General features: G+C 43.1%; 2 protein-coding genes and 1 long non-coding RNA gene across 4 annotated transcripts in view; 1 reads left to right on the top strand and 2 right to left on the bottom strand.

The window, feature by feature from the left end:
• The window catches only part of DHRS12 (dehydrogenase/reductase 12), a 30,705-nt gene extending 19,747 nt beyond the window's left edge, over nucleotides 1–10,958 (top strand). The window contains 6 exon segments of the mRNA XM_062618909.1: nucleotides 3,583–3,681; nucleotides 4,401–4,516; nucleotides 5,064–5,198; nucleotides 5,933–6,107; nucleotides 6,210–6,309; nucleotides 10,754–10,958. Of these exon segments, the coding sequence (XP_062474893.1) occupies nucleotides 3,583–3,681; nucleotides 4,401–4,516; nucleotides 5,064–5,198; nucleotides 5,933–6,107; nucleotides 6,210–6,309; nucleotides 10,754–10,860 (732 nt within the window). The 3' untranslated portion in view covers nucleotides 10,861–10,958.
• A 1,567-nt stretch (nucleotides 10,959–12,525) lies between these two features.
• LOC134163781 (uncharacterized) lies at nucleotides 12,526–17,026 on the bottom strand. Its single transcript, XR_009964844.1, has 2 exons — nucleotides 16,521–17,026; nucleotides 12,526–15,955 (listed from the first exon to the last, which is right to left on the bottom strand). It is a non-coding gene; the product is annotated as an uncharacterized LOC134163781 (long non-coding RNA).
• Nucleotides 17,027–20,924: 3,898 nt separating this feature from the next.
• Nucleotides 20,925–22,354, bottom strand: part of WDFY2 (WD repeat and FYVE domain containing 2) — a 68,554-nt gene continuing 67,124 nt past the window's right edge. For both annotated transcript variants that reach the window (XM_062618950.1, XM_062618951.1), the window contains exon 12: nucleotides 20,925–22,044. In XM_062618950.1, coding sequence (XP_062474934.1) covers nucleotides 22,015–22,044 — 30 coding nt within the window. In that variant the 3' untranslated portion in view covers nucleotides 20,925–22,014. The remainder of the gene's footprint in view (nucleotides 22,045–22,354) is intronic.

Here is a 22,354-nt window from a genome sequence, read left to right on the forward strand (position 1 = left end):
AGCTGTATGTCCAGCACTGCCATGTAGGTGTACTCATAGCTCCCTGCCTGCTGGGTCTGAGATGTGTGTCAGAGAGAGCCTGCTGCTCAAGTTCCCACAGTGTGAGTAATTCAAAACAGCCTGCTCTTTCCTGCAGGCACTCAGACCTGTGCAAAAAATGGGCTATAGTCCAGGAGAACTGTTCAGACAGAAGCATCCTGCTCCCAGGTGCCACATGTCTGCTGTAGATACAGCTGCTGCGAAACAGACGCTGGGAAATGTGGTGGCCTCAAGGCTGAGCATCTCCATCCACAGAGTATCTGCTTGAGACAAGGACACGCGTTCCTCAGAAACCCTCAGGAGTAGTGGCAGTTTTTGTTTTCTGGTAAAAAACAAAAGGTCTTCCTTTGTTTCTGACAGAATTCCTGAAGTCCTCTCAGAAGAGGGGCAGGATCACCAAGATATCCCAGTGCTTAATGTTTTCGGTGCAAGGCACATCACTGTTGGTCGTCACCTTTCCCTTCATGTGCACCTTTGTGTTCTCTCTTGGTCTTTTAAACAAAAAAAAACAAAACCAAACCAAACCTGTACAGTTTGAACACAGAGATAATTAAGCATTAATCACACTTGATATGCTTTACCATCTTTAATTCGGCTCTGCAGGAGGAGGTTTCTCCTTTGACAGACATAAGTGATTTTTGTGTCAAGGAAATGTACTTGAATGCTGAAGTGTTCATTTTGGAAAGGCAGATGTCCAGTGTGTTGATATTAATTTTGAGTTATTAGCAAAAGGATAAATAATTTGTATGATACCTTAATTTCCTTAAGTGGGGGGAGAAGGAAATGAAGTTTCTTCTACCAAATCAGTCTTGGTTTTCCTTGCAAAATTGTTTTTTTTACCAAAAATAAGGAATTTTTCCTTTTTCATTTTTTTATACTGTAAATGCAATTCCTGCTTTTATAAGCAGGACTGTGTCAGGCAATGCATACATCTGTAGCTTCCCATTTCACTTAGAAGTTAATTTCTGTATTACTACATGCTCCAGTACAGCTGTGTTTGGCAAAGCACATGACATGAGGTATGTGGCAGTGCCAGGCCTCTGCACTGGCTATGCTTAGCATTCTTCCTATTGGTTTGAATGTAACTGCCATACTATGTGCCAGCTTTTGCATGAATAAAGATGTGGAGGTTTCAATTGATGATGTATCCCAATTGACTATATAACTCTTCTTAATAAGGTACATCTATTCTACTAATATCGTACTAAACTTCTCGTCCAAGCTGTTTTACCTGACAAACCAGCCCAATCAAACAAGAACATGCAATATCCAAGTGTAGTGGTTAAAGTACTAAGGAGTTTGTGTTCAAACAATTAAAACAAGGACAATATTTGGTGAAATATTTTGTACTGGGTGAAATTAAATGCTTCAGACTTAATGCCTGCCTAATGATGTGTCCCAGCTGTGTCCTATGAGATACTAGCACTTACCATAGGAAGCCAGGTTGGACGAAGCCTTGGGTGAGATGGTTTAGTGTGAGGTGTCCCTGCCCATGGCAGGGGGTTTGGAACTAGATGATCTTAAGGTCCTTTCCAACCCTAACTATTCTATGATTCTATGATTCTATGAAGCTGAGATCAAAACTGGTCTTTTTGCCCTCTGTCTCAAAGCAAATTAGCATGTGGTTTTGTGGGGCAAAATGATGAAGTGCTCTGACTCTGTGGTATTTATTGAATTGTTAATAAGCTTAAGGAAGAGAGGAGATGCTAGTTTTGCAGTTGTTTTGTGGTTTTAAATAAGCACATGAACTTCTGACAAGCTGTAGTTGCTATAAGCGGGATTTTTGGCGTTGAACATTTGTCTCATCCAGCTGGAAAACAAAACAGAACTCAGTTGTAAATGAGGCAATGTTAGTGCATTCATCTTTGCATCCCTTCAGAATTAACAAATCAACACAAAGCCCCTTAAAAGTGTAGATTAATCTGTGGGACAGTAAAAGCAAGCGTCGTCATAGCTGGCGCATTGCAGCTCTGCCAGTAGGAGATGTAGCTTATTTAACCAAGACATGATGTTACTTCGCACTTGAAGAATCTGTAGCAAATTGGAATTTAATCCATGCTTTCAGCTTGTACTGAAGGAATTGGTGTATTTGGGGTTTTCACATGGAGCCAGTCTCCTGTAACAGTCAGCAGTAGCTCTTGTCCTCATGATGTCACCCTTCAGTCCCCCACCACTACCAGGGGAGACGTATGGGCTCTCATTATTCACCAGCAACTGCTTTTGCTTGCATTTTCTGCTGAAGACAGGCTGCATTCACTCATCTGCTGCACATTCGCTTTGCTTCATTTGCCAGGGGCTTAATATATTGTGTGTATATGGATGTCCCTCTGATTACACAGAGGAAATGAAGATCACTGTGACTGACGGGGAAACTGAACAGTTTGTGCACTAAGCATATAACGCATTTGATTTTGGTAGCATATTTATAAACAGGCTGCATTTTAACTGGGTGATCTCACTGCCTCTGCAGAAAAGAGGTTATAAAGACACATGCTGAAGTCTTCATGTCTAGTGGAAAACATGGCCTTGGTAGCTCATGGAAAATAGTATGTTTATCACTGACATAAATTGTTGAACTGGAGCCATTTGTGAAGAGAAGAGAGGGATTATTGTACTTGAAGCAGAAACAATAGATTAAATAGGGCAAATTCATTTGGAATTAAACAGTTTTTAAAATACAGTTTTTAAAATACAGTTTAAAGGGAAGAAAGCAAAAAATATCCCTGAAGAGAGAAAAGAAAAATCCCTGTGTTACACTTCAGCGGGTGAAACATCACTAGGTGTGTCTGACTCACGTACACTCGTGTTGAACAATGTTTTGAATAACAAACTTTGCTGGTCATGGTAACAACTGTAATGGGATATATTTGTGTGGTACGTATAAACCTAAGCTGAATGAACGCTATAATGGGGATGGACCCAATAAGTTTCCCCAGGTAATCATAGCTCAGCCTTGGGCACACAACATTATTATTCCGCCCTCCAACCGCTGCCAAGGACTCCTTTACCTTCTCTAATTGTCATGCTGGGGATTTAAGAGACATTTTTTGTGTGCAGCACAAATCAAAAGTGCCAGCGTACTCCAAGTTATTTCACAGTGAGAAGGCAAAAATGGGTGAGTCTTAAGTGAACATGCAAGGCCCTGAGAAACACAAGTGTGAAGCACAATTTGCTTCTCTTGTTTATGACTTGGCATAGACACACGTATGTATGTCACACAGGGAGGAGAAATGCATTCCCTGTTTCTTCACCGCCATCGCCTCCACCCAAGGACATCTGTACCTGAGGCATTTTGCCTTCAAAGTCATGGCTGAATGTAGTGAGCAGTTTGCTCCATAAGTACAGCAAACATAAAAGTCTATAAAATAACTGATGGGCCTTTTGGTAAATGTGCAGCAACGTGGACCCCTGCAAGTTGAGTTGGCATATTGCAAATAAAGCAGCGACAAAAATCATCATCAAATTCAGATCAAGTGTCAGAAATAAAGAGACTTTGGGGCTTAGGTTGTTGCAGAGGGTGAGGAGAGAAGAAAGTTTTTTTAAAACCAAAAGTTAGTGTTGGTGCCTGTCTGTCTTTTAGGTACTTACATTCTGACAACTGCTCTGCTGCCCCTCCTGGAACAAGCAGCTGATTTCAGACTGGTGAGTATTCGATGCTGTTGAAAAGCGGTGGTTTACTGTTCTTACCTTCTGGTTTGTGACAGCATTTCTTTGACTTCACTGGCAATACAGGAATAGTTATAATCTCTAGAATCCTCTTGGATTTTGCTAAAGGCCACCTCCTTCTCCAAGGCAAAAGCTCCTGCCTGCTCCTCTCAACCCTTCATTGGAAATCAGTGAACAGTTCCTTTGGAAACTTCCCCTTTTACTTTCCCTGGGGCAAGTTACCTCCTGCAGTGTAGTGCAAAATACCTGTAACAGGAGCACAGAACCTCAGAGATCTTGGTGTAAAATAGGACAGCAGGTATATGTTTGAAATGAAGTTTCCCAAGTTTCACACAGCCTCCTATTTTCTAATTACCTTCTATAAATGCTAAACTTATCAACTACAAATAGTTCAATTCTACTGTTTTCTTTCTCCCGATTACTTTCGGAAGGGAAGAAGCACAAAGTTGCCTGAAGGAATCAACCCCACTTTGAATGAAAATTGCTTTCTAAAAAAACATTCTGTTTTTTTTCACCTCACCTCCAGGTAAGCCCCACACATGAGTACAAGCAGGGTGCAAAGAGTATGCTGAAGAATCCTGCTCCCTAGGTGCTTCCAAATACGGCCTGAAGACCCCATTGCATGCCTGAGTGCAATTGTGGGGAATTCCTGGTTCTGTTTTTCATTCATTTGCTTTTCATTCCTTTGATTACAGATAACTGTCTCTTCTGGGGCCATGCTTGTTCAACATACCGTGCTAAACATACCTGACTTGTAGTCAGGAAATAGGACATCTGATGGAACTATGATGTATGCACAAACCAAGGTACAGTTCATGCTTTTAAAACAAATCCCAGCACATTTGCTAGATGGCTTATACCATCTGCTTGGCAAAAAAGCCAGGTGTTCACCGCTGCTTGCACATTGCACCCAACCTATACAGAAACACACAAACAATACTGTTCAGGAGTGGGATGGCATGGACTTACAAACATATACCATCTTGCCTGGAGAACATGGCTAGACTTTCATTTGATTTAAGATAACTCTCAAGGGGGAAAACTGTCCCTTGCTGACAAACCCTTTTCTTCCTGCTCAGTTCTTCCCTACAGTCTGCAGCAGCAGACATGGTCAGTAAAAGCACTGTAACCACTTTAAAAATAAGCTTGTGGCCAGGATATGGATTGCAATGACCATGGTGGTCTCTGACAAAATTGTCCCATAGATCCAGTCAGGATGAGCAAGGCTGTATTTCTGCTATGCACAAATGCCCTGGCGTTTACAGCACATTTGATGTAGTTTATCTCCCTGGGAACTAATTTGGTGGACAGGCTGTTGAGCTTGATGCTAGTCTGGCTATTTTTGCTCTGTCCTGGAGATAGCAAGTTGTCTTGACAGAACAATGGGGAAAAGCTCACAGAAATATCCGTTTCTCTGTTATGCACCCCAGCTGGGCAGACACTCCAGATAGTATCTGCTTAAGACTGACTATAATTCTTTCTTTTCAGGATTAGTCTAAAGGCAAAGAGAAATAAAACTTTCTAAGTGGATGTCTCCAACAGATGCAGTGATTTCTTGGCTCCAAATTGGTGCTTAAAGTAGTTTTTTACCCCCTTGGTAGCTCTGCTCTGCACAGCGTCTGCTATTTTTGTATATCCAGAGAATAATGATGGGCAATGAATGTTCCAGCCCTGATCAAATGCACGGCACAGCCACAATGCTTTAAGCTAACCTTTAAGTTACGTTTTTAGAGGGACTGTTAAACACACAGATAGAGCTTCTGCCTCTGTAAGTACCAACCTGCAGACATTGGGAGTTCGTGAGCACATACAGGAAAACGGAGCACGCACTGTTGTGCAAGCTCTGTTCCTCTCCCCTTCCTCTAAACGTTTACTGCCGTTGGGAAGCAGCATGTTTGGCCAGGGAGCCCTTTGTCTGAGCTGCAGCTGTTCCTCAGTGACCATGGCTTGGCAGGCAGGCATCAGTTATCCAGTATGCATGTTGCATTCCACAATACCTTACCAGCCCCTAACACCCAAGCTTGGGATGCAGACTAGCAATCCAGTCTCTAGGTCTTTTCTAGGGATACAATTTCCCACATTTGCTTCTGATGCCAGAAGCATTTACCCCATCTACTTTACACTTGAAAGCTGCCCTTTCCAGCTAAATGTATTTGTCTTTAAAATACATTTATTGTTGCATAGACTTTATGCATTTCAAGCCTAATGAAGTTATCCCGCCTTAAAGTTCAAGGACTCTGCAACCCCCAAAAATAAACAGCCATGAGGGATGGGCCTTCAGTCATCACCTGTTTGACAAAATAAAGGGAAACCAGAGTTTAAACATGAATTATGTAATTGGTTTAGGCACTGATGACTGCACAGTTTTAAAATACAGTTCTGCAACTGATTTCATAAAAATGGTGAGAAAATAAGAGCTAAAAATCCTGTTAGGATACCTGAGTTTGGGTATTTCTGTTTCTCCCACATCTGACATCTTTGCACAGTCCAACTATTTCTATTAGAATATGAAGAATATCCTGTGCACAGAGGCCCAGGGAGCTGTTGTGTGGATGGCAGTATCATCTGAAGCAATGAGTTTACTGAGAGGATTGTTCTTCCAAGGTAAGGCAGCAGTGTCTTACTTTGCATAGCAGTGGAGATCCCTAAGTTGCCTGAACTGTAGGATCCCCCTCTGGTTTGGCAGGGGATGAAGGCCAGACCAGGCAAGTGTTGTTCAAAAGTATTTCTCAAGATCGTTCCAAGCTTAAAAGTTCAAGTGAGCATTGTGCAACCAGAGAACAACTGTGTTAAATCCCTGGCTTTTTTTTCCCTCTAAAGTAGCTGATAAAGACTTAAAAGCTTTTCTTTAGGGAGGGCTGGGCATTTTTTAATGAAAATAGCTGTAAGCAGGACTGTGCCAAGAGAAGGTGAATCACAGCTGTCAAATACCGTCTTTTAGGATGCTGAGAAATTAGCATCCTTCTCACAGAGCACTGGGAATTGGCTTTGCTTTGATAGGCTTTTCTTGCCATTCCATGATAGTTAAAACTGCCAGTTGCCCTTTCTCTAACACTGGGATATTGTGCACAGTGGCATTTTTGGCACTATAAGCATAGCGAATTGAAAAATAGGACAGAGCCTTTCTTTTCTCCCAGACAAATGACGGGCATCTTAGTAGGAGCAGCTGGAAGCATAGATGTCTTAATGGCGATGAGGGTCAGTGCAGAAGGAGAAGGGTAAAGCTCAGGGTAATTGCTTACACAAGCCCAGTACTTTTGTTGGATGTGGCCTCCAAATACTGATACGTCGATTTTCTAGGTGGAACATGGCGGAAGTTCAAACTTTTCTGGATTTGGGTTGACTTTGTCCCTTCTGTCCCCTCCCAGACAGTCACACAGGGTTGGTTGACAGGTATTTGACCAGACTTCTTTTATGTTATCATCTAGGATATGCAGAAACCCCACATCCGAGCTCGTCAGTCTTCTTTGTAGGACCAGACTTTGCATTTTTTGTACTCCTGTCACCTTCTGGTCCTAATGCTTCTGCTCAGTTGTTCTTTCTCTAAGACCATAATTCCACCAGGCTCTTCCCTTTAGCCTTTGTCTACCCCCAGCTTTAGTAAACAGGGGACACACCTTGGCTCTTTAGCTATAGCTAAGACTTTTGAGAGCTTTGGTCTTGGCATAACTACTCTTAAGGCTGCAAGAGAAATCCTGTGTCTGTGTCCTGTGCTTATCACACAGTTTCACAGTATGCTAGAGATTGGAAGGGACCTCGAAAGATCATCTAGTCCAATCCCCCTGCCGGAGCAGGAACACCTAGATAATGTTACACACGAATGTGTCCAGGCGGGTTTTGAATGTCTCCAGGGAAGGAGACTCCACAACCTCCCTGGGCAGCCTGTTCCAGTGTTCCGTCACCCTCACTGAGAAGAAGTTTCTTCTCAAGTTTAAGTGGAACCTCTTGTGTTCCAGTTTGTACCCATTACCCCTTGTCCTATCATTGTTTGCCACTGAGTAGAGCCTGGCTCCATCCTTGTGACACTCCCCCTTTAGATATTTATATACACTAATAAGGTCACCCCTCAGTCTCCTCTTCTCCAAGCTATAGAGACCCAGCTCCCTCAGTCTTTCCTCATAAGGGAGATGCTCCACTCCCTTAATCATCTTAGTTGCCCTGCGCTGGACTCTCTCCAGCAGCTTCCTGTCCTTCTTGAACTGAGGGGCCCAGAACTGGACACACTATTCCAGATGTGGTCTCACCAGGGCAGAGTAGAGGGGAAGGAGGACCTCTCTCGACCTACTAACCACCCCCCTTCTAATACACCCCAGGATGCCATTGGCCTTCTTAGCCACAAGGCCACAGTGTTGGCTCATGGTCATCCTCTCATCCACTAGGACCCCCAGGTCCCTCTCCCCTACACTGCTCTCTAACAGGTCGTTTCCCAACCTATACTGGAACCTGGGGTTGTTCCTGCCCAGATGCAGGACTCTACACTTTCCCTTGTTATATTTCATCCAGTTATTCCCTGCCCAACTCTCCAGCCTGTCCAGGTCTCGCTGGATGGCAGCACAGCCTTCTGGCGTGTCAGCCACTCCTCCCAGCTTAGTGTCATCAGCAAACTTGCTGATAGTACACTCAATTCCCTCATCTAAATCATTGATGAATATATTAAATAATACCGGTCCCAGTACTGACCCTTGAGGCACTCCACTAGTTACAGGCCTCCAACTAGACTCAGCCCCATAGACTACAACTCTCTGGCTTCTCTCCTTCAGCCAGTTCGCAGTCCACCTCACTACCTGATCATCCAGACCACACTTCCTCAATTTAGCTGTGAGGATGCTGTGGGAGACTGTGTCAAATGCTTTGCTGAAGTCAAGGTAGACCACATCCACCGCTCTGCCATCATCCATCCACCCTGTTATTTCCTCATAAAAGGCTAAGAGATTGGTCAAACATGATTTCCCCCTGGTGAAGCCATGTTGACTGCCCCTCATAACCCTCTTATCCTTGATATGCCTTAAGATGGCACCAAGAATAAGGTGTTCCATCACTTTCCCAGGGATGGAGGTGAGGCTGACCGGTCTATAGTTACCCGGGTCCTCCTTCTTGCCCTTTTTGAAGACTGGAGTGACATTTGCTTTCCTCCAGTCCTCAGGCACCTCTCCTGTTTCCCAAGACTTGGTAAAGATGATGGAGAGTGGTCTAGCAATGACTTCCGCCAGTTCCCTCAGCACCCGCGGGTGCATCCCATCTGGACCCATGGATTTATGGATGTCCAGATTGCTCAACTGGTCTCTAACCCATTCCTCATCGACTAAGGCAAACCGCTCCGTCGACCTGACTTCATCTGAGGTATCAGAGGTACAGGGCTCTTCAGGACTGCCTGCAGCAGAGTAGACAGAGACAAAGAAGGCATTCAGTAACTCTGCCATCTCTGTATCTTCTGTCACCAGTGCACCCATCCCGTTCATCAGTGGGCCTGCATTGCCTCTGGTGTTAGTTTTGTCTGCCATGTATTTGAAAAAGCTCTTATCAAATAGTGATGAAGTCAGTTATTTCTCTCTCTCCTACTTCCCTTTGGAAACCACAGCTTAGTATGAAGCCTCTTCAGGCCCTTTCAGTAAAGGGCTTTTTGTGCAGGAGCACTTGCCGCAGACCCTCATCTAGTCCCTTTGCTCATCTGGCCCTAGACAGACTTTTGCTGAACCAGTCACACCTTCCCTCCATTTCCTTTTGTTCCCTTCGAGTGCACAACAAAGTCAACTTTTTTATTTTAAAATAAAATTTAAAATAAATTAAAAAAAAACTTAATTTAATTAAAAATTAAAATATTTTTAAATAAATGAAATGAAGTGAGACTTCTACAACCAGGATTCACTGCATTTGTCAACATAAATAGGAAGTGTTTGACACAATCCAGCTTTGCAAACATGAGAAGCATCTTCTCCATGATGATGAACTTGGCTTTCACACATAATTCCCAAACTTTAGCACAGGCTACTGGAAGCACTATGGCTAGGAAGGAAGCAGTTCGGGTTCAGTGATGGAAAAGGAATTGTTCCTTTTCGTATTTCTCTCTCTCCTCAGTTTTCCATGAGCAGAGATTATGTGGTGTGTGCAGCCAGTTACAACATTTGCTCTTAAGAGAGCAAACATCTCTGCTCCCCTGGGAAGTCTGATAGGTTTTCAGAGAAATCTGCTGCCCAGTATTGCAACAGCTCGTTCTTCTGGTCTCAGCCTCTTACTGCAGAAGTTGGATTTACTAAACCGACTAACAGTGCTGCTCTGACTGTAGTTGCACAGACATCTGAGAGCATTGTCACAAAGTTCCCAGGCTCTAGATTCCATGTCCTTAGAGAAAAATCCCTTGTAATGGATGGTGATATAGCTATATTTCCAGAGTGAGTGAAGAGTATGAGATTTGGAAAACCAAACAAAGCGTCAAATTGAGAAAATATGGTCAGACATCTTTATGTTGAATACATGTTACTTCTGGTGATTGCGCAATTAGCTGAAGTTCTTTAGCATTTAGAATTTAGCCATTACTTTTAAGCATGAAAATAAGCATTATAAGACTGAAAATAATCCAAACTAAAAGGTCCCAGTTGGGGAATTTTTGTAACACTAGAAACATTATTCAGGAAGCAAGGAAAAATCCTGTCTCATGCTGCAAAAGCAACCTCTGCCTGTAGCAATAATTTCAAGTTACTGGTCTGCAGGAGTTGCACTAGTGACACAGAGCAGGAGGCATAAATTCGTAGTAAGGCCTTCCTTTATCTGTACTGCCCCGAGCTACAACTGAGCTCTTGCTCCCCAGTCTAAGTCACACCGTGCTAAAGGACAAGAACTCTATTCCCAGAATACAATTTAAATTAACTTGATTTCTGTTTCAGAAGATATGTTTAACTAACAGTGTTTTCAGATCCCTAGAGTGTACGTTTCCTAGCTTTAACACTGTGAGGTATATTTGGGTGGTATAGTGTCTTGAGGAATACACCTCCTTTGTGATAGAAGAGGTAGTTAAATGTATCCATAAAGGCTTTTATTTTTTGTCTTCCAGCCAGGCAACCAGTCCCTACGCACTTACCCCTGGCAAGCACCCACAGTCCACTCGAGGACAAGGAGAAGCTAATGGAGATGCTGGAACAGCTCTCCCAGGAAGTTTAAATCCACTCGTGCAAGAACTTAGTGTCATTGCCAACACAGTGTAACTGCAAAGCTGCTAACTGCACAGTACTGCAGTGTGCTTGCTGTTGAGGGGAAGAAGGATGCCATCAGAATGTTAAAAAGAAATTGGGTTCAGGTGTTCTCATCATGGGGGAGACTGGTGCAGAGTCTTTCCCATTGTGACTATGCACCTGCTGTCTCAAGACACAGTAAACTTGTGTTCTTTGAGTTGGAAGAAAAATGAGGAGGCATTAAAGTAAAATCAAGGCTTGGGGAAGTTACCCCAAAACATTTAAAACATTCAGAGAAATACGAAGGAGCATTCCCTCAGTGGCCCTCAGGAAAGAAGTAGTAAATGTTTTAAACTATGTTTGACTACTGTACTTGACAGGCTGGTGGCTTCTTTCACTGTGTGAGGGTGACTGGGATCAAACCTGCAACTGGGAGCAGAAACTCACCCTTGCATCACCTGCTTACTTTAAAGGGAAGGATTCCTCATGGCATTCAGTTTCTATAAATCAATGCTGGTATGCAGAAGTGACCTGCTTCCTCATGTTTAAACAGCAAGAATTTAGGAACGCTGCCAAATGCCTTCCACATTACTTTATGGAGTCAGGGGTGAATATCATCCTGTTTGTGTCAAGACACCACGAAGTAGGAGGTTTCAACACATACCACAACCAGACATGGCAGGATCCAGCGGGGAAATGGCTGCATGGCAGTAGGCATGACAAGAAATAACATGCTAAGCCATCCGTGCTTGCTATTTCTGTGAGAGTTCAAAGGGAATTCCTTGATCATTACGAATGGATTAAGAGGGGGAACACTGGGGGCACAGATTTTAGAGAAGTCCACCTCCTGATGAGAGGGCTGTATTTCCAGACACAGAGGATGGGATTTGCCTTACCTGGGCTGTGAACATTTGAATTACTCATTGGGATTCTCAGTGTAAATCAGTTGAGAGAAAACAGGCTTTTTCAGAGCAATATACTTGATCTAGTCTAAGAAAAACACCTGTATTCCTACATCTTTCTACCGGTGGTGAAGACAATCAGCTCAGACTAAGACATTCAGTGGGATTAATTTTGCCTTACATATTTCAAATTCACTACAAAGCCAAGACTATTAATGACAATAGCGGTAACACGTTTTCTCCTGAAATTAGTGTGTTTGATAGCAAACTGCATACAGCACCCAACCAAGCTGCACACCTAGCTGCAGACCAGTGTGCTGGGTCAAAAGTCCTAGGCATAACACAGGCATTCCTGGGCTCTCTGCAGCGAATAGTAGCTAAAGGCCATGCTGATGGGCAGAGGAGAGCGCATGATGTCTGCCTTACATAATTTAGGAAAATCTTTGGGATTTTTTGGGAAACCGAAAGATTTTCTGCTGGCTGCTGGCATTTACTCATTATTAAAAGACATTCTATGAAGTGTCAGTTCGTTAGAAAAAACCCTGCTTTTCAGCCTATTGTCATTCTCCTTGGAAATAAAGGCTTTGCTGTCAGAGAGGCCCTGAAATAAGTTTTCCCATGATAAGCATTGCTGAGGCAAGTCAGGCTGTGACAACTCTACTAAAGAGGCTGGATCAGGATTCAAATTGTTGCTTCATTTTAGAAACTTAACTCCTTCTTGCACTACAGTGAAAAAAAAAAACAACAGCAAGGCTTATACAGACATTTATTTCCTATAAGTCTGGTATTAACATTTTATATGGTTCAAACTTCTAAATATAGTTACTGAAAACAAGAGCATAGCTGGAAGATTGTACAGTAACTACAGTTCACAACCCAGTAGCTGCAAGACTAATAAAAACACTTGTGTTATTGAGTATTTAAGTCAAGTAGCTACTCAGCTCTGCAGTATAAAAGTTTAATGACTGGTATTTAAATAGTTCATAAAAATGACCCCAAAGTGCACAATATATATATAGCACATACATTTTAGTCCACAGTCTCTACTGCTGCAATTCAATAGCCTGTAGTTGTCTTTTTAGTCACAGTTTGAAAATGAAGCCAAAGGTATCAAAACTGCTTTAATCAAAGTTTGGTCACAGTGTAAAATAGCCAGATACTATGGTTTGAGAGCACTTGTGACTTAAAAAGAATTAAAACACAGGGCAGAAATTAGAAACAAAATCCAGAGTCTCCCACACTTTGATATTATGGTCTCAAAGTCACTTTATTTCAGCCCTTTTCCAGAAAAGTAAATGTGGCATAGGGCTGAAAAGACAGCGAGATGCTTTGTGTTAATGCCATTCAGAACAACTCGTACCTCCACACAAGCAAATACTTTTAGAGCCACCTATAAAATTTTAGGGGACACAGAAAAATGGCATCCGGTGACAGATGAGCAGGAATAGAAGATGGTGCAAATTCTTGCTAAGCAGTGCACATTGTGGGCTTGAATACACAACTGGTTTATAGGAGCACGAGAAATCTAGAGAGGGACTTTTTGTTAGGGCTTTAGGGATAGGATGAGGAGGAATGATTTTAAACTGAAAGAGGTGAGATTCAGATTAGGTATTAGGAAGGAATTCTTCCCTGTGAGGCTGGTGAGACACAGGCACAGGCTGCCCAGAGAAGCTGTGACTGCCTCAGCCCTGGCAGTGTTCAAGGCCAGGTTGAACAGGGCTTGGATCAACCTGCTCTAGCGGAAAGTGTCCCTGCCCACGGCAGGGGGTTGGAACTAAATTGTCTTTATGGCCCATTCCAACCCAAACCATTCTATGACTATGAAAAGGCAGGGCTCAGCCCAGCAGCAGTGCAGTGGGGCTGGCTGCAGTAGTGCAAGGGCCACTGAGTTTTAGGAGGTCAGTATAACAGAGAGTGGACAATTTTGTAAACTGCATTTCCTCTTCTCCCAACTTTCCTTTCTGGACCGTGTTTATTCTTTGTAGAAAACCTCACCATTTAATCAACCTGTAGGTGAGTAAGCACATAATTTATTAGTTGATTAAAACACATAAACAGTTGTTTGTCATCTGCTTTTGAATAAGAGGACATCCCCATACATATGTCGCTATTCTGGAGTAAACTGCAAATACCAATTGTATGCATTTGCACTGACACACCCACCAGCTTCTGTGCTACCCCAGCTCTCCACACTTACACTGTTCCCCTCAGTGGGAACAGAATGGAAGCAGGGATACCCTTTCCTCTTAAACAAGACTCGGGTGGGATGTTGAACATATGCTGCCTGGGCTCAGAGAGGGGAGTTTTGCAGTAGACTTCAACGTAGACAGACTTAAGTCAGTGCTGGAAAACTCAGTGTAAGCAATTTATTTGCTGGGACCAAGCCCTGGGCCAGACATTTCAATTCTCAATTCAATCTCTATTTTTGGAAAGACAGAGCATATTTTTAAAACTGGAGCAGCAGGAGCAGTGCTAGTTTTCATTAACCAATATTTAACTCGGAGGGTGGAGAGCAAACATGGAGTTACTCTTTCAGAGAATAACCCTGTGGTTATTGACTCTAGTGGAGAAGGGCAGCTATAAACTAGTCTAATCCCTAAATTCCTTTCACCTGTGCCCTTCTTCCATTCCCGCTGCGTGTTGCTCTCACATGCTGCCTGCAAAATTAAACCCCACTTCTCCTGACACCAGATCCTAGTTATCTAAAATTAGTGATGGTCAACATCCACCCACTGCCTTTTTAAACAAGCTGTTACCACTCTGACTGACAGCAGGAAGCTTCACATCCCCCCTGGATCAGCTCAGTGTGTTTTCCCCTTTGTCTATCAGGCTTACATCGCTTGTTTGGTTGTGAGAGGCAGTCCTGGGTGTGCTTAGCCAGACTCAGTGACTGATTACAGGAGATAATTTTGTAATGCAAATAAGACAACTTGAAAACTCTGTATTGTCATCCTAGGATCAGACAGTGAGAGAAAGACAGCGTTCAAAAGGCAAGGAGCCTGTTGAGGGAGCAAGCGTAACAAAAAAGAACCACTTTTGGGAATAAAAGTGACCAAATCCAAGAGCTTCAATTTGTGAAGTAGGTCAGTATTTACCTTCCTCTCTCTAGAGGAAGCCTTCAGATAAATGCTAGGAAAAATGATGTGTTCTTGTGAAGGAAACTTGTTATCTCTCACAGCAAAAGCTCACGCACAAGCCTTACAAAGATACACAGTGCCATCTGGGCCACAGGTCTTCAGCAGGTTTTCATCCTGCCGTCACAAGGAACAACTCAAATCTTTGCTATGACAGCAGTACCAGTGGTATTTCACAGCTAAGAGCACTGCCAGAACAAAGAGAGAGTGATAAAACCTGCTGCAGTGCTGCAAACTTCAGAGAGGGAGCTCCCAGGAAGCGGTGTTTTCCTTGACGGTCAAAAACCATCTTCTTGAGCATCTTGCCTTTACTTTCCAGTTGAGAATCTGCAATCCACAGGGAGCCTTAGAGCAATACAGAAAATCCTGGAATTCCTTCGCTGGCCAAACATGCTGCTTCCCTCAGCTGCTCACCTGCTGCTGGGTGGTTGAAGTTAGAATTCATCATGGCAAAGGAATGACACCATTTGCTCGTACAACAGTGGTCAGTTTTATGACAACTCACAAAACACGGAGGTGATTGGGTCCAGGCAAAAATCAGTAACCCCAACTCCTCATTACAAATCAACACACACAGAGAAGGAAAGTAATAGCCAGCAGCTGAAAGAAATTAATTTGGTGGGATTAAAATATCACAATTTATTTATTTACTTTGGAGACACTTATTTACACACTGGAACAGAACTGGAAAGCATTACAATACAGTTAGAAGAAAAGATGGTCAAATTGCAGAGCTGTATTCCTAGAAAACACTGACATGAACAAAAGCCAGCAAGATTTTTTCCATGTAAATACCCTCTATTCTGAAAGACAACAAACCCCTCGTTACTGGTCGGTATGGTGCACATAACTTGCCAAGTAGAGTGAGAAACAATGCTCAGCCCTTAGAAAACTAAACCACTCCTGAAATTAGTGAAAAAGGTGAATCATGTACCCATTTTTATCTGAAACTTTCTTGATTACTTGGTGGTGACAACTTCACAGAATTTTCTTGGGACAGGACAAAGTAGAAGAGTTAATGATGGGTCTTTCACGTCTGAAGGAAGCCCTGGCCCATGTGTCCTGGGTTCAGCAGTAGCAGTCATTTTTCTCCTTCTTGGTAGCTGGTGCAGTGCAGTGTTTTGACTTTCAGCTCGGGAACAGAGCTGATAACAATGATGTTTTGGTTTGGCCAAGGACTTTGTGAGCCTCATGCTCTGCCAGGGAGGAGGGGAAGCTGGGAGGAAGCAGAGACAGGACACCTGACCCAAACTGACCAAAGAGGTATTCCATACCACAGCACGTCATGCCCAGGATGTAACTGGGAGTTAGCCGGAAGGGCTGGGAGACTGCAGGGTTGGAGGAGGTATCGGGCAGAGCTTGGTCAGGCTTGGGGGGAGAGTTATCAGTCGGCTGGTGGTGAGGTGTTGTATTCTCTTCCCTTGTTATTTCCTTTATCATTATTATTACTGGTGGTAGCAGTAGTGATTTGTGTTATACCTTAGTTACTAAACTGTTCTTATCTCAGCCAGTGGGAGTTGCATTCTTTTCCATTCTCCTCTCCGTCCCTCCGGGAGTAGGGGGAGGGAAAGAAGGGGGGAGTGAGTGAACGAGCTGCATGGCTGGGTTTAAACAACACCCATGGTAAAATGTTTATATTTCATTAGCATCTCCAAAAATGCTGAATTCAGTGAACAGAGATGAAAAGAAATGTGTAAGGTAACCTGGAAAGTACAAAAGTGATAAACCCTTCAATAAATTCAGATATTTAATGTCTAGGGAGCCAGTAACTGGAGAGAGGCAAAACCTCAGTCATCACAGGGTCTGACATCTCTTCTGCACCATCTCAGTACCTACTTGTCTCTTCCCCATTCTTTCAACGTCAAAGTGTTTATGCATTTAATGCATTTCTTACAGCACCACTTGAGATAGATACATACTATCAGGCAATTAAACCAGAGGACAAGAAACTGAAGTCAGATCTTCATAGACTCAATCTACCACCCCAACCCCAGAACAATTCTACACTCCTCATGGCTCCTGGTTCCTGAATAGGCTGCTGGTCAGCTCATGGTCTTAGATGAACTTAGACTGACAACACAAGGGTGGTTTTTTCTTGGCCCGGTGGGCCCATGACACTTCAGGCCATGAGGGCAGAGATGCAATATACAGATGGGCTCATGACTTAACAATGGACACTATTGCCCAGGTTATTCATGACTGTGAAACGTGCTGCAATTAAACAAGCTAAACAGTTAAAGCCTCTTTGGTACGGAGGACGATGGCTGAAGTACAAATATGGGGAGGCCTGGCAAATTGATTATACCACACTTCCACCAACCCGCAAATTCAAGCGCCATGTGCTTACCATGGTGGAAGCAACCACCGGATGGCTGGAACACACACAGTACCCCACATCACTGCCCGGAACACTATCCTGGGCCTTGAGAAACAGATTTTGTGGCGACACGGCACCCCAGAGAGAATGGAGTCAGACAATGGGACTCATTTCCGGAATAACCTTATAGATAGTTGGACCAAAGAGCATGGCATTGAGTGGGTATATCACATCCCCTACCATGCACCAGCCTCTGGGAAAATCGAACGGTACAATGGGCTATTAAAAACTACACTGAGAGCAATGAGGTGGGGGACTTTCAAATACTGAGATCCACACTTAGCAAAGGCCACCTGGTTGGTCAACCCCAGAGGATCTGCCAACAGGGCTGGCCCAGCCCAGTCAGAACTTTTACATATTGTAGAGGGGGACAAAATTCCTGTGGTGCACATAAGGAATTTGCTGGGGAAGACAGTCTGGGTAATTCCTGCTTCAGGTAAAGGCAAACCCACTCGTGAGATTGCTTTTGCTCAGGGACCCAGATATACTTGCTGGGTAATGTAGGAAGATGGGGAAGTCCGATGTGTACCTCAAGGGGATTTGATTTTAGGGGAAAACAGCCAATGAACTTAGTTGGATGCCATTGCCTGCTATGTAGCACTTTTATAGCCCACCAAGTAGATGTCTTTAGCTCACCAGCGCCTGGCCCTGACTTCCCTCCGACCATCATCCCAACAAAAAATAAACTTTGACAAAACCAGATGAGCTCAGCAGTGACCAGACGAGTTCCGTGGTGTCATCAGCAGGCAACAATCCAACACTGCACATTGTCTCTCGTGCTCTGAAAGACTGTTACAAGAGATGGAGCCTGACATCATTGACCGAATGAATTCAGCAGCTTTACAGGGATTGGTGCATTCACTAAGGAATGATATCTCTCTCTCTTTGTGTGTGGGGGTGTATAAGTATATATATTTGAGACAAGAGTGACGGTATATTGAAAAACATGTTCCAGTACCTCCATCATTTTAGGGGCCCTTTGCTGGACTCTCTCCAGTAGCTTCACCTCCCTCTTGTATTGGGAAGCCCAGAACTGGACACAGTTGGAAAAAAAAGTGGCATATTCTTCTCTAACAGCAATTTCCTCAACTGGCATAAAACAAACTTCTCACTTCTACGCTTTTTTAGGATCATGCACAATCCTTCTTGTGTGTCCAGACATCCACCTCCTTACTATCAGCCAACCCCTCTCAGGCAAAGCAGTTATAACTTCTGGTGCAATAAGAGTCAATGTGCTGACATTCAGGTGATGGCCTCAAGTTCAAGAGGACCAGGTAGGGAGGTCACTTGGACTGCAGTGTAAAGAGTGCTAACAGCTGAGCACAATAATGTCACCATTCAGGATTATTCTCTGTTACACTGTCTGGCTTTTAGCCCTATACAGTACCTTGTTTCAGCCCTGTCTAACCACGATGTTAGTCTCCTGCAGATGGAAGGATCATCAGTGCTGTCATTCCAAGCAGTTGCCCACATACTTTTCCTTTTACTAAGTATTTTCAGCTTAAAAAGACTGAAGTTTGGCTCAGGTTGATCTTCCTTCAGCCACCTGGAACACAAGTGGCTCAAGTCAGCTGCTCAGGCACTGTGTATGTGATCAGTGCCTGTTCCATCACCTGCCTAAGTGCTACAGGTACTGCTCATTTTAAAACCAGGAATGGCTGAAGAATACTGTTTTTCCCCAAGCAAACACCAGCTAAGAGAGAAGAGAAAGTATTTTTTTCTGAAGTGAAGAGCATACAAAGGCCAACCTTCTTTGCACACCCCTTGGCACAGCTGGAGATATCACTGAAAGCCTGCTCCTGCACTTCAGCAACCCCAGGGAATGGGGACTTTGCTTCACTTGAGTGTGGGTGGGTGTCTGTATGGGTTGCTGCATAGTTTACATCTGTACCAAAAGAATCTCCCCTCCCGGCCCCAATAATGCAATTCATAAAAATAGCTGAGATTTGTTATTCAGCAACTGAAATGAAAAGGACCAGACAACAGGGATCCATTTTTGTGTGGCTCTAGAAGACAAAAGAAACAGATTGTTATCCTAACACGGCAGAACAGGAAGGAAAGTGGTTTAACTCTTCCAGAGTCAAATGCTTCTTGTTTCACTTGGGAAGTAAAGAGACACCTATTTTCTCTTCATATCTCTACATTATAGCTGTTAAAGTCATAGCAAAGGGACAAATTTCCCTTTTCATCTCAGCCGCACTTTCAGTTTATATAGTTTTCTAAGTTAAGAACAGTTTGATCCAAGACTGCGAGATAAGGGGGTGCTCAGCTTAAACTCAGATAACCCTGTAGGTAGCTTAGTCAGAAGGAACAGCAAGGGGAATTTTGCAAAATGGATATTTATACCCAACATCCACCCATAAGTAATACAGATACCATGACACCTTGGAAGAGAACGGGGGGGAGGTGGCCAAGAGTTTACTGCAGAGCTGTCCAAACATACCTCACTCCCCAATTCAGTCTCCTTTGGAGTCAGCTCCTCAGCTTTGTTCAAGTGTTACATGTTCAGAAAGACTAGGTGTTGACCCAGGGGCAGATCCCTCAGCTTGCTGAGTCCATGCTCCATCAGTGTAAGTACAATTCATGCTGGAGTTCCAAGTGTGTTGCAGCTGCTGTGTCTCTTCAGGAACAGAGTGCTGAATAGTGATTTCAATTCACTTCAGTGCTCCCATGTTTCTACCACCATGAGAGATGCTGTCTGCACAGCATAGTCCAGTAATGTGTCATACATATTCTCCAGCTGGAATGAAATACTGGTAGGCAACTTGCTCATCTTGCATAGCTTCGTCAGCCAACCACACTTCAGACATCAGAAAACATGCATAAGGTGTAACGAAAAGGCTTCCAAGGGGAAACAAGCACCTAGCTTCCAGGAAAGGAAGTGGGAGGACTTAGAAAACAATTAACATTCAAGCTGGAAAAATAATCTTTTTAGTGCTGTGTGAATTACAGTTGAAAATATTCTTTTAAATATTCTGCCTAGAGGGATACCAACAAGCTGTATGACTACAAAAGCCAAGGTGACAGCATTTCAGAGAATATGACTGAAAAATGCTTAAGCACAGTTTATAGGATGTTTAAGAAGAGAATTTCCCCTTAAAATACGTAGCAGCCCTGTGGCACGCACAAGAAAGTTCACTCACCCTTCACTGCAGCAGCTCACTGGTCTACAATTAATGCCATGGATTGTGTTAACATTTTTGTCTCCTCAAAAGTGAATTACTGCTGGGCAAACAAAGGAGAAGCTTTATTTTCTTTCACCTTCAACCAAGGGAAAATACCAGTCATCTCTAGGTAGCAATGTGCTCCGTAGTGATAAACATCATGGCCTCACCACTTCATAGGGAGGAAGTAAAGCCCAAAATGGGGCAAGACTGAGCACTACTGATGTGCTGTGTCTCAGCATCTACAGACCATGAGTCCTGCTTACATAGGACATACAGGAAAGTCCTGGGTCTAGTCTCCAGTTGTATACTCTACACCAGTTTCTTCAGGCGTGTCAGCAACAGCATGCTGAAAAGTGAAATGGGTTAAAGGAAGAGAAAGTTGATTCTTCAGAGAAGATCCCTTTGTAAAAAAGAGCTTTTTTGTTTATTCATCTTGACAACATCCTTCTAAAAAAAGGTAATTTTGGTCAATCCAGGTTTTAAAATACTTTTTATTTTTAAAAGAAACTGTAAAATATGACAATAGGACAAAGGGCATCATTCATCAATATCAGTTTCTGCTCTATAGAGGAAATTAATAAAAAACATCAGCATTTTAAAAAATAAATATGACTAACTGTATGGAAAACAGAAGAATCAAATTCATCTTCAATAACACAGACAGGTATAAATGCCGAAAGTTTGCTGTGCAAGGTAGAGGTAGAGGTAAACCAGACTTTTCAGACCTAGGCCAGTTTTAAACCTGCCCCCCTCCATGCACACACTCCCAAAAGTTCATGTTGCTAATAATTTGAATCAGCCTGTCAGCCTCATCAGACTCAAGCAGGCCTGTGTGCTCCCTGTAATGCTCTGAGCCAGAGAAGTATTTCAGTTTTTGTAGAAATTAGTTGCTAAGCAACCTGCCCCTTGGTTTTGCAACTTGTGCAGCAAGGGACGAGGCAGAAAGATGGACTTTAGCTACTAGAAACCAATGAAACACTCTCTGGATGATGCCCACTAGGACAAGTAGATGGTAGAGCCCTTTTAGGAATTGCAATAGTCCATCAGCTCCTTGGTGATGCACCCAGAGAACATGCAATGCTGCACCTCGAAGTTCTCCACTGCAGAGAGCATGGTCAGCAGGAACATCCCAAATCAACAGGTACTTGCTGTGGGGAGAGCTGGATGCCTTATACAGTAAGTTGCTAGCAATCCCTCACATGGTAAGACACACCCTAAGAACCCTCTGTACAAAGCAGCAAGTATCTCGACATAGTAAAATATAAAACACTAAAAATTGCACTGCACACAGATTTCCCAAACAAACTCAAGACAACGGAAATAAGATCGTACAAACCATTAGTTAAAAAAATACTTTCTTGTATATTTTGAGAGTAAGTGGAAAGAGTCTTCGTGCAAATGTTCAGCCTTGATCAAGCAGAGGACATAAAATTCTTGTAAACACATTAGTTGCCTTCTCATCTGCTGTGTATGCCCAGCGTTATCTATCTTCTGCAGGATGATTAGGGTTAGGATATCTGTTTCTTCTGTAAATATCACCTCTCAAGTTCCACCGATGTACCATCAAGACACTACTGGTGTCATATCCCACAACTGTTAATACAGTAAAATATAACAACATAGTGAATAATGGTAAAACATTGTAAGATACAGTATAAATGTAATCCTTTTTGTGTTGGTTTGATTGATAGAGGTTCTATAACTAGAGGTGGATGCAGCAAGTCTGAAGAAGTTTGTTTTCCAGCACTCTGTCAGACTGGTGGAGGTTGACCAAATCACATTTTATACGTCACTATGCTTTACCCTTATGAGCCGGATTCATAGCTGGCCTTAAGAGAAACCAAAACCCCCACACTATATTGCTAACTTGAATGATTAGTGTAGACATAACACAATGCAATTG

The sequence above is a fragment of the Pezoporus occidentalis genome, unplaced genomic scaffold (assembly GCF_034315485.1).
Source record: "Pezoporus occidentalis ecotype Australia unplaced genomic scaffold, CSIRO_AGI_Poc_V1 ctg207, whole genome shotgun sequence".
Lineage (NCBI taxonomy): Eukaryota > Metazoa > Chordata > Aves > Psittaciformes > Psittacidae > Pezoporus > Pezoporus occidentalis.